The 25,004-nt window shown below is 40.0% G+C and overlaps 1 protein-coding gene across 2 annotated transcripts in view; it reads left to right on the top strand.

Annotated features, from left to right (window-relative positions):
• The first annotated feature begins 201 nt into the window (after nt 1-201).
• The window catches only part of LOC144518671 (frizzled-3-like), a 36,420-nt gene continuing 11,617 nt past the window's right edge, over nt 202-25,004 (top strand). For both annotated transcript variants that reach the window (XM_078251517.1, XM_078251508.1), the window contains exons 1-6: nt 202-313; nt 1,397-2,391; nt 22,453-22,649; nt 23,337-23,639; nt 24,135-24,297; nt 24,657-24,956. In XM_078251517.1, the coding sequence (XP_078107643.1) occupies nt 1,984-2,391; nt 22,453-22,649; nt 23,337-23,639; nt 24,135-24,297; nt 24,657-24,956 (1,371 nt within the window). In that variant the 5' untranslated portion in view covers nt 202-313; nt 1,397-1,983. The remainder of the gene's footprint in view (nt 314-1,396; nt 2,392-22,452; nt 22,650-23,336; nt 23,640-24,134; nt 24,298-24,656; nt 24,957-25,004) is intronic.

Raw genomic sequence — 25,004 nt, 5'->3', positions numbered from 1 at the left:
CTTGTTATAAGACAACACATTATAATCAGTGGCAATTAAAAGTATCTGTTTCTGGTCCATCTCGCCTTTATTGAAATTAAATGCACAGTTTCTCGCCAACAAATGCCTATCGCATATGTCTAGATAACCTCATGCAACGTCCGTGGGGACAATTTTGTCATATCTCTGCGCGGTCACGAGGAATCCGCGGGCACGATGTGTCGGCTGCAAGCTGCAGGCAACCAGCTGCAAACAGTGGAACAGCGAAGAACTGCAGTAAACGGAGCCGGTGGAGCCGAGGAGCGCCCGAACCGCTCGTTATTCTTTACACAAGGTAAAGCATTTATATTTGTAACGTTAGACAGGAACTATGTGATTCATTTATTTATTTTATTCTTGTCGGCAAGCCCGACAGATTTCGACTATAAATGCTTTCAATGAATCGTGCACAAACAGAGCGGTGTTGGTCTGAAGACACTGCGGTGACAAACGCACACAGCCCCCCCCCCCCCAGATTGATACGCTCTCGTGTGAGTGTCACCGTGTGTGGTTCTTAATTCAACACAGCGAAGATGCCTCACTGGAGTCTAACGCTAGCTACCTTTTTTAAAGGTGTGTGCTTTCTAAAACTAGCCAGGTTCTGTTCTGAAGAGAGCTAACGTTAAGTGACCTGTGACGTTTACCGTTATCGTACGTTACAGAGGTGTTCAGTACAATGTTATAGTTATTAATTTAGTGTTAACGCTAGCTAACGTTAGCTATTAGTGATGTCACGCAAGTTAGCTCGCGTCTAACGATATAACGTTAACGGTCGAGCAGTTGACGCAGGTGTAATTTAAACCTCAATAAATGGACATCCTTATTTACTCCTTTATTTCATATTACCAAAGCTTTTTAAAAAGTTTACTGTGTAGTCAACCATGAAGACACCGAGTCGCAGTGTGAGACATCGCAGGGGAACGCTACTGTTGCCAGGCCAACCTCACACAAACACGAGAGTGTGGGAGTGTCTGATCATCCGCAGGTGTAACGTTAACGTTAACATTTACATTTTACACACAACAGTTTGAAACCTGCATTAGTTGTCGTGATTTGCTTTGAACATATTTTCAGTAGTCTGCAACATGAACTACGTATGACCCCGTTCACACCACGCTCATAGACGAAGATAATTTGACATTGCAGGTTCAACACACAGTCTGTCGTCTGTCTTTTAGAAATGCCTAAATGTGACCTACCTACTACAGTACCAGTACCACCCAATTGGCTGGAGTAGATTTCATCACATATTTGAATCCTGACTTGTATAGAGACAAGGGTGTGGCTGATGCTGATCAGAAACGATACCAGATACAGTACATCTTTGCTCTAAGCAAGCCCACTCTGTTTGTTTGACCATTAGGCCTTGTGTGTTTAGACCTGCAGGACCTGTTTGATGGATCCACTCCAGTGTGACAAAACACATTGAAAGACAGGATTTTTGTATCTTCCAGAGGAACCCATGAAATCATTTGGAGGATAATGACATTAGGGCTCAACTTCAGACGTTTCTTTGTAACATCACTGGAAATGGAGTGAGAGGAGACACAAACAAATAGAGCGGATGAAAGAGACATTCAGCAGCCCAGAGGAGACCTCCAGCAGATGGCTGATGGTGGACCTATTCTCAGTGACGTGCTTTCAGTTTGAGGATGGAACAGGGGGGGATCTGTCTTTGACCAGGGGATTACCAGGAGGTCAAGAGAAGCCATATAACGTTTTTTTTTTTCTTCAAATGAGGAACAATTCACATGACTCATTCTGAGATGCTACAAGAAAAGCAAATACTACAATGACAGGTGAATTTGAAGACTGACACAATAGCTTCATTCATGGCCTACAGATGAATTGGTACTCCACCACATGTGCAGGTTAGGGTGCATATACTATACAGAGTGTACCCGCCTGTGGATTTCTTGCTTTTACCTCCACCACTGACACTAAAAATGGACTCAATTGCTTCTAATGTTAAGAAGCTTTAAAAACAATTCATGCATGTCTTGGGGGCTATCTTGTGGTTGTCTGGGGGATGATAAAGTCATCAGACTAAGCCACTGTGGAGAAATGTCTATCATTAAGATGCAAGCACTTGGAAGAGGACTTATGAAAGACTGGTTTTCAAAAACTACAACAATCTACTGCAGACAACGAGTTCCTGTCTCTTTTTCCGTCCTCCTCATCCCTATCTTCCTACTTCTCTTCTCCCTGGTTACACCCGCTCTGTCCATTCATATGGAGTCCATAGAGAGCCACAGTGAATTTAGCTGTGAGCCCATCAGACTGAGAATGTGCCAGGATCTGCCTTACAACACCACCTTTATGCCCAATCTACTGAATCACTACGACCAGCAAACGGCTGCACTAGCCATGGAGGTAGGGTGTGTGTGTGTGTGTGTGTGTGTGTGTGTGTGTGTGTCACTCATTGCACATGGGGAAAATGGATAGCTGCTGCCGTGAATGAGAGGTGGAATTACATATTGTTTGTCAAAAAAACATCTACATTGTAGCACTGAACTGTATTGTGGGACATTGTCAAGGAATTAACAAACATTAAGCCACCACCTACAAAAAATGCAGACGTCTGTTTTGGTGACAAGGTGCAGAAACTGTAAACAACTACAAAGCAACAGTCTGCAGAGTTTCACATTGTAGTTTCACACACCTGCTAAGGACAAAAGGACTTCACATACAGTGTAAAGAGCCTAGGATGGCTCATGTCTGTAAAGAAAAAGTCCTGAACAAATTTCACAACAAATAGTGTTGACTGAGGTCAAAAGATGTTGCACTGTTGTTAGTATTGCCTAAATTAATTCAGCTTTCACTGGGCAAATTTGTGGTTTTATGTACTTAATCAAGGTAGTGTTTCAACTTGAGCTCTGTGTTAATTATAGTCAACAGTCAATTCATAGACTGAGATTTATTTTTACATCTGCTGCAAACATAACACTATACAAGCTATCAACCAGCAAATCCCCAATATCCTTTATCCTCAGAGATGCACGGAAACAATGAAGAGGCCTTGTTTTACACAGAGAGAAATGGGTTGCGTTTTTTAAAACATTGCCCCAAATAATCTGGAAGCTATGGTGGAACAAATTGGATACACAGAACCACACTTGTAATTAAGTGGCTTTCACACAGGCATGGAATATCAAAGAGTTAACCGGAGCAGTGAAACAGTTAAGAAAAGGTGATAGTCGATCTATGTTCTCATGTTACAGCTCTATCCTCTCACTACATGTTACTGTTCTTGGAAGACATAGATGAATGTGTATTACTCACTCCTGACCTTTTTTGAATGTGAACAGTAGCTGACAGACGGAAGGTGCAATCTGAGCAGCAGCAGTGGGAGAAATTATAAAACGGAAAGCAATTAGGTAGTTATGTGATTGATGCTTCCAGGGAAATGTTTTTTTAAGTGTAAGGGCATTAGTTTTAAGCAAGAAAGGGGAAAAGGTGCTGTGTTACACACTGAGTGCAATAGTAGACGCACACCATCCATCTGTATCATGTTACCTCTCTTTCGTTCTCCTTTGTTACTCCCCGGAAAGGGAGATAGAGCCCAGAGCAAGGTGTTGCTCAATAACTAGACTGCAATTACCTGTTTGGAGCAAGTATTTGTAAGTAGCAAAGGCTGTGTATGTTATGGGATTTGGACATGTTTGGGTGAGTTAGTTTTACAGCGCTAAACTACTGTAGGACTACCAAGTCCTTTTTACCTAACAAACAATAAACACAAAGACAAAATCTTTGTAGACAAGGTCCAGTCTGTTTCAGTGGGAAAGTCAGGTTAAGTTGTTTTAATCTCCCAGACCTTTAAATTGTCATGTTTTTGTGTGTCTTTGTCCGTCCAGTTGTCTGTCAGTCCCACTACACATGCTGATTGGCATAGTTTCACCCATGTTTTGGCTACCATGTATTTAAACTGTGGTTTATACTTTGAAGAACAGGAAGGATAGCAAATACAGTAAGTTAAATGAAATCTACCTCCAGCTGTTCATAGTTGGCATATTAAATTACCCCTGTTGAAAAGCAGATGAATTTGGACAGGGCTAATGTTGGCTTAGCATGTTGTGTTTTAGATCTTGGGGGATTTTTATTTCTGGTTAATGTTTACTTCATATTTTTTCATGTCAAAACCAGCTGAATGTCCAAAAGATCAAGCCAAAAATACTCTATGCTGCTCTCTGAATATTTAATCACAGAAGGGCATTTCTAACATTTTCTTATGTCAAAATAGGCAATTCAAGAGACTGTCAGGATCAACTGTTGTCTGACGCTCCTTTTGCCCCGTCAAAAAAATAGAGGAATTAAGATAAACAGCTTTATTTTGGATTGACAGCCATGCATTTTGAATTTGCTTTGTGTGTGTTTTTGAATGGATGATGACACTCCTTGAGTCACAGGATTCACTCACCACATTTAGGACCGTGCAAATGTTCAAACCAAGTCAATTCCCCAGTGTCATGTCAAAACACGCTGTGTCAGATTGTAAGAAGCATCTGTTGTTGAACTTGATTTGACCCAGATGAAGAAGGAGGCAAGTAACTGACACCCCTAGTCCCTCCAGTCATGGAAGAGACATCTTTCTGAAGATGGAGTAGCAACACGAGCCCTTTTAGTTGTCCTGCTCTGGTCTTCTTTGACCATGCATGGTAGTCCTGGTGGGAACCCTGGAGGAAATTTAATAATATCTCTCACGGGACGGGACAGTGGCTGCATAATACCAACGTGTGTGTGTGTGTGTGTGTGTGTGTGTGTGTGTGTGTGTGTGTGTGTGTTGACAGATCTATACATGTATGTGCATGGGCTTATGTGCAGTTAAGAGAGTGTGAATCTGTAATGGCTTGAAATATTAGTTTTTATAAGGAGTCCACATTTTGTTTCACTTAGACAACCACAACTAAGTTATTCTAGTATTTTTTAGATTTAATGATAATTGGTTTTGGCTTTTACATTCTTTACCTTGACAGAAAGCTAACATTCCTGTTGAATTAACAGTAGTCTGGCTCAACGGATGTACGTTGCTCGGAAAAGCCTGACATCCGGCGCTTCTCTCACGTAATGATGTCCCTCCCCTCTCGCTATCCCCACTATCGGGGCCTAGTGCCGCCCAGGACGGTTGTGATTGGTTTAAAGCAGGGGTCCTCAACATTTTTTAAGCCAAGGACCCCTTAACTGAAAGAGAGATGGAGCAGGGTCCCCCTACTACATATTTGTATAAAATGAAGTTGCATATTTAAGTGGGCCTATAATAACGTGTAGGGTGGCCTAAAACCTTGATACATACCTTTTTTTCACAGAATACTAAGCTATTAAAATAGCCTAATAATTGTTGGCATGCTTTTATAAATCATGTTTTAATGTTAAAACATATATGTGGATGGCCTTAGAGACTACCTTACCTATAGGCCAGTATGCCTATCATCAGTGGGGATTTATATTTGCTAATAATATGTTAGATTCATGTTAAGACTTTTTAATTTTTGAAAAAATTAAAAAATTAAGACTAATTTGGAGGCCCCTCTGCATTGACCATGAGGACCCCCTAGGGGTCCCGGACCCCCTGTTGAAGATCCCTGGTTTAAAGAAATACAAACAAGCCAGAGCGTTTTCCCCCCTATCTCAGAATAGATAGTCAGTGTAACCAGACCATAATCCATCACTGACATAGAACTGTGGAGATAGGTCTGGCAATGCAAGACTAAATAAACAGTCACAGGCATTGTCATTGGGAAATCATATGAAGTTTGCAAGTTGTACTAAAAAAAAAAATCAACCGGAAATGTGAAATTCAAATGATTTTACATGAATTTTGACTTAATTCTACAGATTCCCACAAGTCCATATATCTTACAGCCATGATTGTTTTTCTGTTTTAAGAAAACCTTCACTGGGCTGATTCAATTATTGTGCCTTGTATTGTTATAGCAGTATCATTTGAACTTTCACAAAATAGGAGCTGTGGTCCACAGGTGTACTGTACAGCTGCTCAGCTGGGCTAACACCTGGATGTTTTCTGTCAGCAAATTCCACCCGTTTTTAGCTTTCTCTGCTCTAATGTGTTTAGCAGGAGATGATGAGTCTTGGTAAAATACTAATAGATGTGAAGAGAAAACGGGTGACGTTTGTTTGAACGGTCATGAGGAACCATTTTGGTCTATGACAATATCGAACAACATTATAGCTTAAATCCTTGTATCAGCCTGATGAAGCCAGTTCTGGTTTCTGGTTGGAAACAACTGCTGGCAATGCTGGCGTATTTCAGATGCCTTAACGAAACTGGAGCCATTGTCTGCAGCTGTTGTGGTCACTTTTTGGGTCAGATATCCCATGATGAATATTTGCTCTGCCTCAGTTGCAAAGCTTTCGTTTCTTGCAAATACAAGTGAGCTGTTATGTTGATTTTATTTTTGTTGTGAGTTGTCTTCAAGTCATACATTGAGACATTCAAGCTCAAGCTTTACACCCTGCTCTATTTTGAATAGTGTAGAGATGTGCCCTCGTGAGTCCTCAGTTTTGGCTGACATTGGAAATACTGCCTTTTCTTCTTATTCCTTAGATGTCAAGCTAAGCCAAAAGTGGATTATCCCAGAGTGTGCGTGCACGATTAACATACTAGGCCTCATTTATTCAGTGGTTGAGTGACAGGCTCAAGGTACAGAACAGTATTTTTCTTGTGTGTAATTGCTGAGCCTAGCTAAGGGTTAACTGTACACAAGTACTTCCTGTGTGTGTATGTGTGTGTGTGTTTGTGTGTGTGTGTGAGTGAGTGACAAGGGAGGTTAACGGTGCCAGCTGTCATCTCCCACTAGTGCTAACTACCTGCTAATCTCTCTCTCAGTCCCACAATGAAGACATTGATTCCCACAGACCAACCGCCACCCCATCTGCCACAATAGTCAATTAAACGTGAGGGAAGAGGGTGAGAGAGACTGAAACATAAGAGGTGGAAGAGAAGGGAGAGTAAATTAGAATGGGAGATTGTATGACTATTAAAATAATTTATGTGCGTGGCCGGTTAGCTCAGTTGGTAGAACGGGCGCACACAAGCAGAGGTTTATTCCTTGATGCAGAAGGTCCAGGGTTTGAGTCCGACCTGTGAAGGTTTTCTTGCATGTCTTCCCCCCCCCTCTCTCTCCCCTTTCATAGCTCAGCTTTCCTATCCAATAAAGGCAGAAATGCCAAAAAATGTAGGTGTGTAGGAGAAGGGCCTGTACTGTCCATCTGTCAATGCATGTTACAGTTCCCAGAGGATGTGCTATAGGTTGTGACATTATATATTAGAATGACATATGGCCTGATGCTTTATAACACACTGTATGTCAGCACATTTTGAAGAAACATGCTTGACATATAAGCTGTTAGTGATTAATTCATTATTAATGACAAATCAATTTTAAAAATGTAAGCCTATTTGTGTGTAGAAGTCCTAGTGCAGTTACAAACAAAGAGAGATGGAAAAAGTGGGGGTGTTTTTATGGGTGCACTGTGCCAACAAAACTCAAGACAGTTATGAAACAGAGAACAGCTCATTATGCCTATTATTATCCTTTGTTAAATAAATAAATAAATAAATAGGCACGCATCATGCAAGAGTTGCCTTGCCTGAGGCCTCCAGAGCCCAGATGTCTGCTTGGCCTGGGAGTTTCCCCTTGAGTTAATGGATAGATATTTGGCTTTCTGCACTTCAGTTTTATTTTGGTGTAATTTAGGTGAGATAGAGGGCATTCTCAGCCATTAACATCTGCTATATCCAAATTATTTCTCCTCACTAAAGTAGGTTTAATTCATTTTATTCATTCAAATAAATAGGGCAAAAATAACGAAACCTGAGAGAGACTTGGTTTTATGTTCTTGCAAATATCAAATCCCTAAATGTTTTAATTTGCCCATTTGTTGTTTAGAATGATTCCCATTCTCTAAAATATTCAAAATTTCAAATATTAAAAAACAGGAGCTCTGCAGTTAATGAAGCTAATGTCTGTGGTAATTATTGACACTGGTTTGTACTGGTTAATAAAACTACACAGCAGACTGGTATTCTATTCTGACAATATACCTCATTGAGTTCGTCCGGACAATTTCAGCACAATCTTTTGTCATTTGGATCCTGGAGTGAAAGAGATTAGAGAGCCCCTGGTCAACGGTCAGTTAGAGAAAGGCTCATTTGGGCTACAATAGAGCACACTGTTTATAAAGCAAATAGACTGCAACCCTAGCCCTGAATGAAGGGATCTAGATCTGTCAGTCACTACGTTTACATTCCCACTACACGACCAGCTTATTGGGAGAAATCAAGTTTTGGCAAGGAATTTTGGTTATAACGTGATTGCTATGAAACCCACCTTTGCATGCAGCTGATGGGAAATCACATTTCTTTCCTACTGAATCCCACGTTTTTAAAGCAATGCTGACAGTCTTAAGTGTATTAATGATATAAGGCGCTGCAGATTTGTTTTCTTTCTTTAGCTAATGCAGCATTCAGACTGACTAGATATTTCTTAGTGTGTGTAAAGTTTGTGTATGCGTCTTAGATTTACGGTCTGCTGTTCAGCTATGGTAACCATCTTATTTAGACTTCATTCATTTTAGTGTCAGTTTTACTTTTTAATTACAAGGATGCACCACTACATGTTTTCTTTCATTCTACCACACTGCTGTCACTAACTCAGGCCAAGAATATATACATGTCCAAGAAACACGGCTTGTCCAACAGAAATCTATATTCACTGTGTTTCTCTTAAAGGCAGAGTTGGTAACTTTTTCCAATATACACTTTTTAATATATTGTTTGAAATGGACTTTACACCCTGCCTAGGTGTTTGCTTACCGGTGAATGAGACATGAAGTAAAATTGCGGTCCTTTCTCTGCTCTGAAGCAAGGACGCAGAAAGCTGGCAGTAACCTCAATACTTGCATAAGTGCATTCGAAGATAATATATTAACATCATATATTATACATCATAATATTATTTATAATTTATTTTCTCATATTGGGTTATGGTATTATTAAGACACATTACTGCATTCATGTGGCCTGTTGTGGGCCCCCAGTTCACAAAACATGGAATATGATGAACTGACAGGCAGGTAGTTACATACTTAATCACTGTGAAAAGACTTAAGAGCTTTTCTTATCCCACAAGACCACCCATGTTTTATAACTCCGCCTACTCCAGAAAGGACTACTGGTTGAAGTAGATTTTTTAATTTACTATTAGTAATATACTTGCCAACAATAGCATAAAAATACCCATTTTCTGTGCTTCTTTTATGGAAAGATGTGAGCTCATGTTTTACGTTTATCATACTAATACATACATATCATACATAGGGGAGGAAGTGACAACAAGAAAATGGGGCAATTGACCAGAAACAGAATGTCGGACTAAGCACAGGGAAATACTGACAGAGTGACAGGTTGTGTAAAGCCTTTAGAACCTACTGTCTCCGGTGTTTGTGTTTCTCTCAGTATGGGGTCCTGTCCTTCAAAATAAGACTGCTCTGTTCAAGTAGGGCCACCCTGGGGCCACCAGGTCCCCACAACAGAGAGAGAGTTTGTGTGTGCCAAATCTGGGGAGTTCGAAGCTTGTGGTGCTTAAGCCTGGTCTGTTGTTTTTTTCTTTGAGTGTGTGAATACGAAAGTGAGACTGAGGTTTTATTGACGTGTGTTTTTGTGAGTGTGATGGGTTAGTTGTGTTTGTGCTATGTTTAATATGTGTGTATTTGTGTGTGTGTTTGGTGCATCTGAAGAGGCTAATAACCCTATTCACTCCAGCAGAGACAGACAGGTCCTTAAAAGTTCCTCTTTATTTCAAGTGGAATCTTGATTATCCAGCTTATTCCAACAGAGTCTATAGAAGCTGCCGGCCTAAATTAAGTAATCATTTATTTATGCATAGAACAAAGGCACTGCCTGGTGCTGTTTTTTGGCAGAATGTTCCCATCAGCATAGCTGCCGCTGCTGCTTATCCAGTCCAACAATGCCAAGTCAAGAGAGATTTAAGAAAGACTGGAGAGATTTTAGATTGCTTAAATACTGCTATGTAGCCCACTGTAAATATAATACCACAGGTTTTCATGAACATATGAAGCACTGGTGTATGCGGCTTGATTTCCCCAACCCAATAACATCCTTTTTAGACTGCTGGGGCAATACCAGCATGCTTCAGATGTAACTAGAGCTGCAAAGATGAATTGATTAATCAATTAATTGTCAATTGTTAAATTAATTGCCAACTCTTTTCATAATCGATTAATCAGTTTTGTGTAATCTTTTAAGAAAAAATTGTCAAAATTCTCTGATTCCAGCTTTTTAAATGTGAATATTTTATAGTTTCTTTACTGCTCTATGCCACTTAATATCTTTGAGTTGTGGATAAAACAAGACATTTGAGGATGTCTTCTTGTACTTTCTGACATTTTACACACCAAATAACTAATTGATTAATTGAGAAAATAATAGATTAATCGACAATGAAAATAATCGTTAGTTGCAGCCCTAGATGTAACTCTATCCTTTACCATTTCCATTTCAACTTGTTTTGTCAACCAAAATTAACAATTATTTTTTGTTATTTACCAACTTGTCCATTATTTCCCCAGTTAATAATATATAGGATAAATGAATTAAATGGTTTATATTTCCTGCATTATCTTTTTGGAGTTAGGCCTTTTATTAGATAGTGACAGTGTGGAATACGGACATCAAAGACGTATGATATTTAATGTTGCCGTCTGGAATTATTGTTTGAATTATTGTCAATATGTTTCTTTATGTAAATTGCTTTGACTAATCCCTTAATCGACTAATCGTTTCAGTACCAAAGAGTTCCATCTTTCTCTCCGCTTTCTTTTTATGTTTATTTATCTGTTCTGTGTTGTATCCCTCCATGGACCCCTCGCTACGTCTGTGTGACGTATAGTGTAGTCCATTCTATATGGTGTGGTGTTCAACTCTGATAAAACACAAAAATATAGGTTATCCATGTCTTATGGTCTTAATCGAAACCCATGACCCAGCCTGGGAACTGTGTCTATGTGTGTATGTCTGGGGAGAGATGTTTAACCCTCATTGTTAAGCCCAACTTAACACTAACACACACACACACACACACACACATCATTGATCCCCTTCTCACGCAAAGCCACTCAACACAAGGCAGCTCATACATTTTCAGCATACTGCAGGTCAGGACCAGCATCAGCATTAAGAGCTCTAGTTCTACTAATTGTTCCCTTATCAAGACATGCAACTCTCAACTCTCCCAAAATAGCACACATGGATTTTTAATCCGTTCAAATCTTCGCCAACAGTCAATATTGAGACTGTTGCAGACCTGTTTCCTTTTTATTTGTTGCTTATAATATAATGCTGTCTCTGACAACAACTGTCATCCTGCATGATCTGCGAGTAATTTTCTGCATGTTTTTAGCAATTAGAATTAAAAAAATTAGAAATGTAGAAAACAAACAAGTAGAAATGTTCACTGGTTACGAGGCGGTGAGTTGCTCAACTGCATGATTTGCACTTCTGCTTGTGTACATCCCTTTCCCATCTAGTCCTCCCAACATTAGCCCAACCCGAGCATCCCACTCACTCTGTGACTCATCCAATTAGTCCAAGTCAGCCTCCTCTACAACTTCCAGAATCTATTAGTGATGCACATTTCACCTTGAATGTATACTACACAGACTCATGGCTGTGCCTTTTATATCACCATTATTATTGTGATTTTTGTGATATTTATTTAATTAACAGATGAAAGAGGTTGAATAAACACATTGGGCAAAGAAGCAATATATGTTATAGTTAGGGCTGTCAGATAAACGCGTTAACGGTGTTAACGCAAACCCATTTTAACGGCGTTAATGTTTTTATCGCAAGATTAACGTTCTTTTTGGCATAGCAAACTTTTGTAGTTTTTTTCACATGCTGTTGCAACAACTAGTAACCGCACACACTTGTTTGGGCTTGCGAGCTGGCCAAAGAGTAGTAGGCTACCGTTACGTTTTGAGTGGATGGCGAGCGCAAGACACCGAAATGGATGCCAGTAAGATTCTGAATGGAAAGTTTACTTTTAAAAAGTTGCCAAATGGTTCCATTGACAAGACCAAAGTGATCTGTGTGTTTTGTCGTTGTGAACTGAGCTATCATCGCAGCACGTCCAGTCTGAAATACCACTTGATGGCCAAGCACACAGCTGATGCAAATTCTCCGCCCCCTCGTCAAAGCCAGGCGACAAAAGCACAAAGCAAGCCGATCCACCTTTCCATGTTGATAAGAGCATTAAAATGATAAAAAAATAATTGGACAAAAAGAAATCTAGGGACATTTAGAATAGATAAAAATGTGCGATTAATTGCAAGTTAACTATGACATTAATGCGATTACTCGCGATTAAATATTTTAATCATTTGACAGCACTAGTTATAGTATATCATTCTAATTCTTAATTCCTCAAATGCTGGAAATAACAGGTTTTCGTCTAAGTGCTAAGCAGATGGATAGGCAGCTTGGTGTGAGGACGTGTGTGTGGGTGCTGTCTGATTCAGCGCCATAATTGTCACACTCTTGGCTCCTGATCTACATCTCTATCATTTCATTTGACCCGTTCTACGCCTCTCAGTTTCTTTTACTCTAACTTTCACACTTCCTCTGTCACTCATTGTGCTATACTTTTTGGATGGTTTCACCCATTAAAGGAGTCCTACCACAATGTGTGTGTGCGTGTGTGCTAACACACACGTGTATTGCTCTGTTATCCTGTGAGAGCCACCACATCACCTGTTGCCATGGCAGTTAAATAGGCAGGGAAGGAAGGGGAGGAATGGAGGGAGACAGACAGGCAGGGGAGGAGAGAGAAATTGGATGATGTGTGCATGTTCTGGACTAAACCATGGAGAGGAGGAGGAGGGAAAAGACTGCTAATAAAAGACAAAGAAAGGAAATAGGACACTCATACTGGTAGCTAAGTAATTGTTTGAAAAAAAATACACATTGCTCTCAAGTGTTATTTGTCTTGAAAGATAAAAAAAAAGAGTAATAGAAAGTCTTCAAAATCTGTGATATTTGCAGTCAAACCCGTGTAATTATGGACAGATATGGTGTATTTGAAGGAGATAATGTCTCCACCCACGTCAATGAAAAGACAGGCTTCCATTGTTGCTAACATGGAGTGGAGACGTACAGCAGCCTAGAAAAGTCAACCCACAATTTTTGCTTTGTTCATTGTTGTCTGGCAAAGAAAGACATCTCATCATCACAAAAATATCATTTCAACTAATTTCAACCTGTATCGAAGATGATTGATAGTTCTCTTCTTAACATAATAACATTAACCTTTTCTACTCCTGATTGGATGTAATACACAACTCTTTAGACTACCCTTCTTCTAAACGGAGCTTCAGACCGAGTTGCCATTTTGTCTGTCTTCATTCATTCAACCTGACATTGTGTTCATGTTAGCTGATTTCTTGTTAGGGAATGGAGGGTGTTTTTGTTTTAACACGGAAGCTGTAGTAGTAGTTGCTAGGAGCAGTTAATTACTTTTTCCACATGGAACCAAGCTAACCAAGCGAGAATCTGACCTTATTTTGTATCTATAAAACTGAGATTTAGTTGTTAACGAGTTTCAAGAGTTTAGAGAAGCAGTGGCCCTATCTAAATACTGGGATGATAAATATTTTACCAGGTCTAAACATTTCTTAGTGAGTATTTCTAGACTCAAATATCCTGGGGGGAAACTGAGCTTGTAAGATCTGGCTCCGTTAGGCTAGAAATACAGAAGATCATGGCTGTTTGTATGTTCTTGACAAAAGAGATGACGGCTGAAGCAACAAGTCTGGAGACAGGTTTGAGAGTTTTGGAAAACAAAAAATAATGGGACAACAAAGGTAAATTGCAAAAATGCATGAGAGGTTGTACTACGATTTCTTAGAAAATTTAGAAGCATGATGACGAGATAAGATAGAAGTTGGGTCACTGAAAAGAAACCAATGATGAGGATGATGACAATGGAGGAAAAAAAGGTGCCTTGGGTCAAGACATGAAGAAGAGAACAGAGGAGAGATGTGTTTATGGTGTTGCTGAATAGTTTCTGTCAAACTATAAAATGACAGGATAAAAGTAGGGGTAGTCAATGAATGCTGATGTTGGAAGAGAAAGTGGAGGAGGAGGACAAGTGCATGTCAGCGTAATTGCCAGGAGTAAATGGGAGGCAAGGAAAATAAGAGATGAATACAGGAGAAAGAAGAGGAGGGGAAGTGAACGTGAAGGGGAATGCCATTAACGGCTTTGTCCGGTCCTCCCGAGCGATGGATGGACACGAATAAACGAACAAATGAATGAAAGAGGGAGAGAGTGTGAGAGAAGGGTGCCCCTTTCTTAACTGTCCTTTCAGAGATTAGGGAGGAGAGCATCGCGGTCTGTTCAGTTCATCTATTCATGGGCAACGCCTGTCTGTCTCACGAGCCTGTGAGAGGAGTGAAGAGGCAGGCACATAGCCAGAGAAAGTGTGTGTGTGTGTCTTGTGTGAATTTGTCTATGAACACATTTATCATGTGTGCATTACTGAGTGTGAATGTAGAATGTTGCTTGAGATCAAATCTTGCAAGTAAAAGTGGAGAAGAGAGAGCAGTAGCAAGAAAACAATACCAAGCTTAGAGAATAAAATTGAAAATAGGAGCTGAGCTGGTGCAAGAAGAGGGAGATGGAGGGATCATGTAATTGCTACGTGATTATGAACTGAAACGACGCATTCTACGCTGTAGAGGGAGAGAGCGAATGTATTTGTCTCTAATGTATGGATGCAACGAAGGAGGATGCAGTTAATTTGAGTGTTTGAGTGCCAGGAGAAAAAATAAAGGGATCGAGTTGCAGTAGAGAGACGGAAGCATAAGGGAATATTATAGTTTCTGCAGAAATTCAGAGAGAAATGTAGGGTTTAGTTGTAATAGCTAGTGGAAAGGGAATGTTGCAGGGATGTTATATTGTAGCCCGCTAATGGAGGTAGAGCTGATGTGGTCTGACAGCATTTGTGCTGCAGGGCCTGACCGACTGATTTGAGGGCGAGTTACTGTGTGAGAAAGAGATGGCACGAGAGGAAGAAAAAGAGCTAGGGAGCGTGTGAGGGTGATGTGTCCATATGGAACGTGAACTCATCTGTCAGAAAAAGGTGCACGAAATGGTACATTGCATGTACCAGTGCATTAAAAGATCAACATTTTATTCCTTTTAATGTGCAGGTTCGAGGGATTGAGGTTACCGATTTGTTACTTGATACACAAGAGTCAGTGCACATAAATGTTCCATAAAAACAATTATTAGCTAAACATGCATGCCACCAGTTTTCTACTAGACTAAACATGTTCCTGAATTTTAAAAGCCCTTTTCATTGGGTTTTATAGAGTTTAGATGATCTGATTTGCAATTTGAGTGGTTTTCTGCATCATGATTGAGGGCGGAAAGCACTCTAAAGAGCACTTAACAACATCTCAAACAACAACATAAAGTCCATGAAAATCCCTGATAAGAAAAGGCAAAAGACAGCATCGCTACATGTGGAAATCCAGAACCAGAGAAGAGATTGCACATTTCATATTTTTGCTATGTTGAATACCAGAACACTGAGTTGGAGAACTTTGGTCAAAAACGTTTTTGAAGTGGAATTGCTGCCAGTTCAGGAGCTGTTTCTTTGGAGGCTTAGACCCAACAGCCTGTCACCTTGATCTGACCACAACACAACGCTGGTGACAGTTTCAGGAAGTGTGTATGTGTGCCTGTCTCAGGTTCTCACACTCCAAACACTCCTTCCAATCCATTTGACTCCCTAATTCACCAGAAAACCACCACTCTTTTCTCTGTGCCGCTCCAGTTTTTCTCCTCCTTTCCTCCATCCCTTCTCTCCCTCCTCCTAATACGCTTAGAAATGTGTATGAGATTCTGCAGAGTTGGCTAACTGGATTTTCTACAACCGCTCTCAGCACAAAACAACACACTCTCACAGACAGACACACGCACACACACACACGCACGCACGCACGCACGCACACACACTGACTAAACAGTCTTCTCAAAGATATACACATGCCCAAAAACCCATTTCCTGTTTTGGATCTGAATGCAGATCAACGCAACCCCACCATCTTCTTAACTCAGAGAGAGAGAGTATATTAGACTGTTAGGGTGTTGTCTCTGCCTTCAAAGTATTTTGTGGGCAGAACTGTTGACTGTTTATTAAAGTCTTAAGTTGCAAAACATACAATAAAGACACTTGAAAATGGAACAAAACAGACTTACCATCTTGTCTTACCACTTATCCGTGTATAATTCCCAAATGTTTTATTATTGTGTAAAAAAGTGAAAATTACATGTCATGGGATGTGGATTGTAGAGATTAACTATTAATGTAATCCTTTATAGGGGATTGTCAGTAGGAAAGAGTAGCCATAGAAAAGTGACCAGCTATTGATGTTCAGTAACTTCCAAAATGTCAGCTCTAGCATATTTCAGGCTAACAGGCTAGCTGACAACTTTTTATGTAATGTGCAACAGTGCTCTGTCGTATTGTTGCCATTTATATGTTTTCTATCCCCAACACACCCAATGAACAGGACACTCTCTCATTCAACCAGAAAAGCGTGCAAAAAGTTTTCACAAGCAACACCCCCTTTTCCTTTTTGCTATGAACTTTACAGCAGTTATTAGTATCCATCTTTTGTTTGCCAAAAGCCTAATTGCTTGCATTATGTGCTGTTAATCATAAGACTTTCTTTCTGTCCATCTTTCTTTCCATTTTTCTCTTTTGTTTTTTTTACTTGGAAGTTTTGTTTTCTCCTTCTATCTCTGTCTCTCTCCCTCCCCCTGGGTTTCTTTGGAGAGAGGGAGTAAAGAGAAAGAAACTTAATCCCTCTATTGAACAAGAGGTGGACCAGTTGGGGGCTTTTTTTTCTTTGTCAAAGAACCCACCCGGCTTCTCATTCCGAGTGCTCACAATTGCCTGTCCAAATCACACACTCACATACACAAATGCATCTTTTATTTGATTTTGAATTAGATTTTCATTCTGCATTGTTTGTTAACCTACCAGTATTTTTGTTATATAGCCTATTAGTGGCATATGTCTGGTTTGAGCAATCTGATATTTTTTTACATTGTAAAAACGATATAGAAATCTCTATAAAACCAGCAGCCGGACTGCATTACAACCTTGCACGTTATATTCATGCTAATTTTTAAGTTCTTAATAGTATATGAAAATATTCAGTCATTTTTATATGTCAAGTATTTAATTGACACAGGAGCGTATATATGTCATGATATATCATTATCAAGACATGAAATGACCTATATCGGGATAGAAGATTTTGGCCATATCGCCCAGCCCTACTTTGGGACCAACACAGCAGTAGAATCAACAGCGCTCATGCTGCAATAAGAGCACTTATGAAGGATGCAGTCATGAACATTAAAATGTTCCTCTGAAATGGTTCTCACAAATATAGTTGCCAAATGGCTGAGGTCAAGCCGCCATTCATACCATTTAAGCTATGTAGGGGGTATGTCAAGTTGGAGCGTTGGCGTTTTGGTAACGTGGTTTGCATGATGACCTTTGATAGTAGATAGTAGAACGCAACCCCACCATCTTCTTAACTCAGAGAGAGAGAGAGAGTATATTAGACTGTTAGGGTGTTGTCTCTGCCTTCAATGTATTTTGTGGGAAGAACTGTTGACTGTTTATTAAAGTCTTAAGTTGCAAAACATACAATAAAGACACTTGAAAATGGAACAAAACAACTTACCATCTTGTCTTACCACTTATCAGTGTATAATTCCCAAATGTTTTATTATTGTGTAAAAAAGTGAAAATTACATGTCATGGGATATGGATTGTGGAAATTAACTATTAATATAATCCTTTATAGGGGATTGTCAGTAGGAAAGAGTAGCCATAGAAAAGTGATCAGCTATTGATGTTCAGTAACTTCCAAAATGTCAGCTCTAGCAAGATAGTGGGTGTGAAGTTCAGTAGCCTTACAGCAAGGACACCACTCACCCTCTGTACGGAGAATACATGTTATTACCATCTGGTTTACGTTTTAGCACTCCCTTGGCTCTTAAACAGAGATACAAAAACTCTTTTATTCCTCGTTCCATTCAGGCACTCAACTTAGCTAAAAGGAGGTGATAGCTCTTGCTTATCTTAATCACCCCTGTATTTCCTTTTTTTATTTCATTATCATTATTGATTATTACTTTGATTGTGTCCCCAACATAACTCTACTATTCATTCTTAACTCAGGCTGAAGCCACTGTTTTTTATTGCTGTATTTATTGCTGTTTTTAGTAAGTTCATTGTTGTGTGGTTTGTGTTGTATATTTCCATGTGATGTCTTCCTGCTGCATACAAATTGCCCTTCTGGGACAAAGAATAAACTGAACTGAACTGAACTGAACAATGAGAGGACCTTGTTTACTGTAATCTTTAGTGAGTCCTTTTGTAGCTGTACACTTTTTAATGTGTAGGGATGTAAAATTAAAGTAAAATACACATACATCAATTATTTAAGGAATTTGTAGAGAGCCCTAGTAATAGAAGGATACACAACCGTCAATGACAAATTACAAACAGTTTGCTATTGTACCACACAGCTGCAGACTGCAGCTCTGTTCTATCCTAAATTGTGGTCACTCACTCTCTCACTCATTCACTCACTCACTCACTCACTCACTCACTCACTCATTGATGGTAGGTGAAGGGCCATGCTTGGGTGCCTGGTACAGAATTTACATTTTGCTTGTGGTGAATTACATATTTAGTATATAGTCATTGCAGTGCCTTGTAAATTTGTTTGCTTTATGCAAGCCAAGTTCAAATGAACTATTATCTCATTAATCAGTTGTATTCAACACATAAACAAGTAAAGAGGTTACATTTGTCGAAACATAATGGCTAAGCTCATGTACCAGTATACTGTAGCTTCATCTTGTAGGAGCATGGTTGGTTGGTTTTATATTTGTTTAGGTAAAAATGTGCTTCCACAACACAGATCTAGTATGTACCTATTTTCTGTAATAACTGCAAGCAAATTCTCTCCTGTGTTAGTAAGTTGATTCAGTCCACTACACATTGAAGCAAGGAAAGAGAAACAAGCAGGTAGAGAGATTTGATGCACTAGGTTTCATCTTTCTTTTGTACCCTCTTCGCCCCATCCTTATCTCCTTCTTTTACATCTTTACATCTGTTAGTAGCAGTCTGCAACCTCAGGGCTTTCCTTTCTCTTCTGTTCCATCACAACTGACTACAAAGTGCCAGACAATTCACTCTAGTCGTGCTCTATGGAAAGCTGATTGACTCCCCCCTTCTCTGGTGGCACAGTTAGACCACTTAATATCAATATTCTCTTTGTGGTGGGAGGTGGGGGGCAATTGCCTTGACTGTCACTATAATTGCACGCAGATATCGGCACACACGCGTTGACTTGTGCACGCACACAAGCATTGCACACTCACACCGGAAAACACGATAACTGGGACATACTCAGAATACAAGAACAATGACACACACTCATGCACACATGCATAACCACACGTGCACGGGAGAAATGGGCAGAATGGGGACAAACAAAATGGGGCTCACACACATATTCACTGTATAGTTAGTATGAGGAGACATGGAGAAATGTTTGATTCTGTTGGGTAGTGAGACACACTCATGCATAAAGCAACTACCACTCAGTTAGGCCTAAGTGATGCCTCAGGCTTGTACCAGAAGTATGAGTGAGAGAAGTGGACAGACAAGGACAGCAAGACCGTTCTTCAGAGCAATGCCCTTATCTGTTTTTGTTGAGGACAAGTAAAGACTTTCAGATCCTAATTGATGTAAAAAAAAAAAAAAAAAAACTCTTTGCAGCCAACACATTATGACTGACTTTAATGATAGTGTTGGACAGATAGTCTAGCTAGCTGTCTCAATTAACCACGCAGAGATCTGAGGAGCAGTTAACAATAGTCCTCATAAATCCACCAAATTTAAAATTCCAACACAAAGAAAGCGGAAGGAAACGGAAAATACATGCATCCAGTGGAATTTCCTGCAGCACCGGAGCAATCCCGGAAGTGGAACGCAAAGGCTATAGACTAAGTACATAGTGACTGAGATGGTGAGAAATCAAGACACAACTGCACACGGATTATCAGTAACCTGGATACTGTTAGTCATGTTTGAAAGGATATGAATAACCTGGTTTCTCATGTTCCATGGAAGAAACCTATCCTGAATAAGGTCAAAACCAGGATACTAATAAACATGCTAACACACTCAGTATTTAACAGCTAAACATAATTACAGTATGTATATATTCAGAACCGTGTGGTTCAAATGCAGGGCACGCTTAATAAGGTTTAGTCCACAATCAATGCTCATGTGCTTCCTATCCACACTGAAGCTTGCGTGTTCACAAACAAGGAAAAAAAAACACATGGGTTGTAAAATGCATGAATTATTGAATTGAGCAGAGTTGTGTGTGTGTGTGTGTGTGTGTGTGTGTGTGTGTGTGTGTGTGTGTGTGCGCGTGCGCGCACGCAATACTCAAAACTATGTCACACAGCTCATGCCCCACTGCACCTATGGTGGAACATCTCTCCAATGTGCAGATCTAGAACACAGCAATTCAGAACGATCAAAACATACTCACAAGACATGAAATACACACACATTCACTGATGCATGGGTATTTGAACAAGTGCACCCATACAATCTTTAAGCATATACCGTAGCTTTTGTGGCAAGCAATCAATGTAAGTGCACTGTTTTGTGTGTACACATATTTCATATACACACGCACAGGAACACATATTTCTTATTGTTCTACTCTCCATTCATTGCTGCCATGGTTCTGCTCTGATTTCTCTTGTAAAAGCTGCATTGAAAATTTCACTTGAGAGCAGCCAGATGATTGAACTTTTAAATAGCTGAATAGATGCAGGTCACTTTGAACACATAACCCTGACAGTGCACACAATGTTGCTGGCAGTTGCTGATGTATGAGCATATCAGTAAGCTATGTTGAATATATTGAGTGTGCGTATTGCACAAAAGCAGAAATTCACACGAATGTTTAATATATATTTATATGTGTGTATATATATATATATATATATATATATATATATATATATATATATATATATATTGTATTTCCTTTTTTGCCAAGTACATTTACACTTATGGGGAATGTGTCCTCTGCATTTAGCCTGTCCTATCTAATTAGGAGCAATGGGCAGCCAACCCAGTTGTAATACCAGTGCCTACGTCATGGGCAATGGCAGGAGTTACCTAGTACGTATGCAGGTGGGAGGAAACCCACACAAACATGGGGATAACATGCAAACTCCACACAGAAAGGCCCTGCCCAGACATCGAACCCAGTACTCAGTAGTGCCTACTTGCTGTGAGGCAGCAATGCTAACCACTGAGGCACCGTGCCACCCGACAGTATTTAAGTCCTAATCTAATTTCTATGGAACAGGTTTTTTGGAACAAACTGATGAATAATTTTCTTGTCATGAGCACAAGTAGCCACCAGCTAAACTTCCTTAACAGAAAAATGGTGTAAGTATTGCCCACACTGCTAGAATGACCCCTGGCAATTGATCCATTGCCTCTGTGTTTTTATATAGAATTTTTTTTTTTTTAAAAGAGCTCACACTGAAACCCCACTTAGAGCATGTGTTCAAGGGTATTTTAGCAGTAGTAGTTGGAAATGCAAAGGGTGCCTTTTGTCTTTTCCATCACTCGTGTTTTCTCAATCATTCGGGGGATTTGAATCAGCAACCTGAAGGTCACAAGCCTGACTCAATTTTTAAAGTACCACTACAGGGACCAGAATCTATAATATTTTGTGTGTGGATAGCCCTGCTGTCTGTCTGTTAAGTGTATTGACACATGGCTGTGGCTCAACCCTCAGATGTCTGTCTTTGCTGTCCCCACCTTCAAAGGGGTGTTTGGTAATATGATTGCGGCTATACATATTTCATGAGCCTCTAAATATTGATGGTATACTGAGTAGTATAAGTTGCAGCGCAGGAGTTAGAACACATTTGTCCTCCTTCTGGCACTCCCTCCACCCTCTTTGATGGCTATTTCAGGTTACATATGAGCCTTCTCATATTTGCCACTGATAGCAGTTAACTTAAACCTTCTTCCACACACGCATAACAGATTTAATAACAACCTTGTCAAGCTGGTTCCCACTGATATTGGGATATAATATTGGAAAGATGTGTGCGTGTTTGCAAGAGAGCTTTGAGACCATTGTATGACTATGATGCACTATTTTGCACTAACCAGTGCCTTCAGTTTACGCCTTAAAGCTTTGTGGCAGGTTCAAACATAAGTTTAAAACAAAATAAATGTCTCTCCTCCACAGCCTTTTCATCCCATGGTGAACCTAGTGTGCAGTGCTGACCTGAGGATGTTCCTGTGTGCCCTGTATGCTCCGGTGTGCACTGTGTACGGCCAGGTGTCCATGCCATGCCGATCTCTCTGCCAGCGGGCCAAGGATGAGTGCCACAAACTAATGGAGGTTTTCGGAGTATCCTGGCCAGATGACATGGATTGTAGCAGGTGTGTATGTGTATTACATTTAACATCAACTAAGTACTTAAAAATATAAACAGTGTCATCACAAACAGAGTGTTTGAGAATTATTTTTTTTTTAAACATATACTGTATATTTGCACAGGACTGAGCCTGTAATATGTGTTTTGCATAAACCTCAAATCTGCACTGTTCCTGTGCCTGCAGCTTCTCTTTGAACTCATGCCAACTGCAACCCTACATCAAAAGCCAAACTAACTCTAAACTACAGCACCTTGCCACTTACAGTATCTCACTTTCTTTGACTGTCACCTCTCCTGTATCTCCATACAGCAGCCCACTTTCTTCCTCTTTCTCTTCTTCCATGTCTCTCTATTTCAATTCAGCTCTTCCTGGTATTTGGCCATGTGTCTTTTCTATCAGGTCATTTACTTGTATGTTTCTACACTCGGTTGCCAGTTCATTAGGTACACATAGCTGAAACTAATGCAGTCTAATACAACAGTCCTGCAATAAATCCTACCTTCGTAAAGGTTATAATGTTCAGTTTTTGTTAAAAAGTGTTGACTCAGCTTTAAGGTCATTTTGGATGATGTAGTTTTTGGTGTTGTCTTTTTGATATATTTCCACCCCATTCATATCAGTAAGATGCTCAGCCAAATTGATAGCAGAATAAGCTGCGTGATCTGATCTGACATAATCATTCTTTTCCAGGTTCCCAGATTGTGACGAGCCCTATCCTCGTCCAGAGGACCTTCTAACAAGCTCTGACCCCACTGACCAGTCGTCCATGACTGTCCAGAGAGACTACGGTTTCTGGTGCCCCAGAGAGCTCAAAGTCGACCCAGACCTGGGTTACACATTCATGGGCAAGAAGGACTGCTCTGCCCCGTGCCCCTCAATGTTCTTCAACCAGCAGGAGCTGACCTTCATCCGCTACTTCATAGGAGTCGTTTCCATTGCCTGTCTATCTGCAACGCTCTTTACCTTCCTGACGTTCCTCATTGATGTTACCAGGTTTGAATGACATCTTATATCAACTTTTTGAGTACAATCACTTACAAAAATCAAGAAGGATTGAGGAGAAAACAGAAATATGACTTATAAAAATGATTGCACAAATTGAAGTGGTTGCACAAGAATCACTGGTAACACTTTACTTGAAGGTACTGTAGCTACATAAGAGTGACATGACACTGTCATGAACACATGACACTGTCATGACACAGTCATGACACATGAACCCTAACCCTAACCATAACTTGTCATGACAAAAACCGAATGACAATTACTAAAAGAAGCCTTATGTCATAAACGTTTATGACTTGTTTATAATGTTTATGACACGTTCATGACAGTGTCATGTCACTCTTATGTAGATACCTTCAAGTAAAGTTTAACCAAATCACTTTAAAAAACAAAGAAATCTATGTGGAATGAAAATTTGTTAAATTAAATTTATGTAAATGTGAATTTTGTCCTGTTTTTTTTTTTTTTTTTTCACCCCATTAGGTTTCGATACCCTGAGCGGCCTATAATCTTCTACGCTGTATGTTATGTCATGGTGTCACTGGTTTTTTTTCTGGGGTTCCTGTTGGAGGACAGGGTAGCGTGCAATGCAGTCAGCCCTGCCCAGTTCAGAGCTTCAACCATAACACAGGGCTCACACAACAAGGTGAGCGTTTTAGTTTATTTACATCTAGTATCACCACAACATCACACATCTCATGGTAATGTTTTGTAAGATGTACACCATCCTAAAAACTTTCCTCAGTGTTATATTTTTAGATGCTATGAATTAAACCAGATATTCTCACATGATTTATCGTAATTCATTTGATGCAGATGTTTAAGACCCATTCTTAATGTGACAGCTCAAAATGTAGGTCATATTTACTCCAGTAAGATGCTTTTCAGCTGAATAACTCATATATTCTCTAGTTAATGATTTGCTGACTTCTCCTACATGATTGATCACAAGTTATGGCTCCCATTCTCTCTCTCTCTCTCTCTCTCTCTCTCTCTCTCTCTCAGGTATGCACCCTGTTCTTCATGGTCCTATATTTCTTCACCATGGCCGGCAGCGTGTGGTGGGTCATACTGACAATCACTTGGTTCCTGGCCGCTGTGCCTAAATGGGGCAGCGAGGCCATTGAGAAAAAAGCCCTCCTCTTCCATGCTGTTGCCTGGGGGCTCCCAGGGGCCCTGACTGTCACCCTCTTGGCCCTGAACAAAATTGAAGGAGATGGGATCAGTGGAGTGTGTTTCATAGGGCTGTATGACATAGACGCCCTGAGGTGGTTTGTTCTGGCACCACTCTGCCTCAACGTGGCGGTGAGTACAGTCAGAAGATAAATGAGTGGGTGGGTGGATGAAAGAGTT

Source organism: Sander vitreus, chromosome 1 (assembly GCF_031162955.1).
Source record: "Sander vitreus isolate 19-12246 chromosome 1, sanVit1, whole genome shotgun sequence".
Taxonomy (NCBI): Eukaryota; Metazoa; Chordata; class Actinopteri; order Perciformes; family Percidae; genus Sander; species Sander vitreus.
This window is presented reverse-complemented; position numbering and strand designations above follow the sequence as displayed.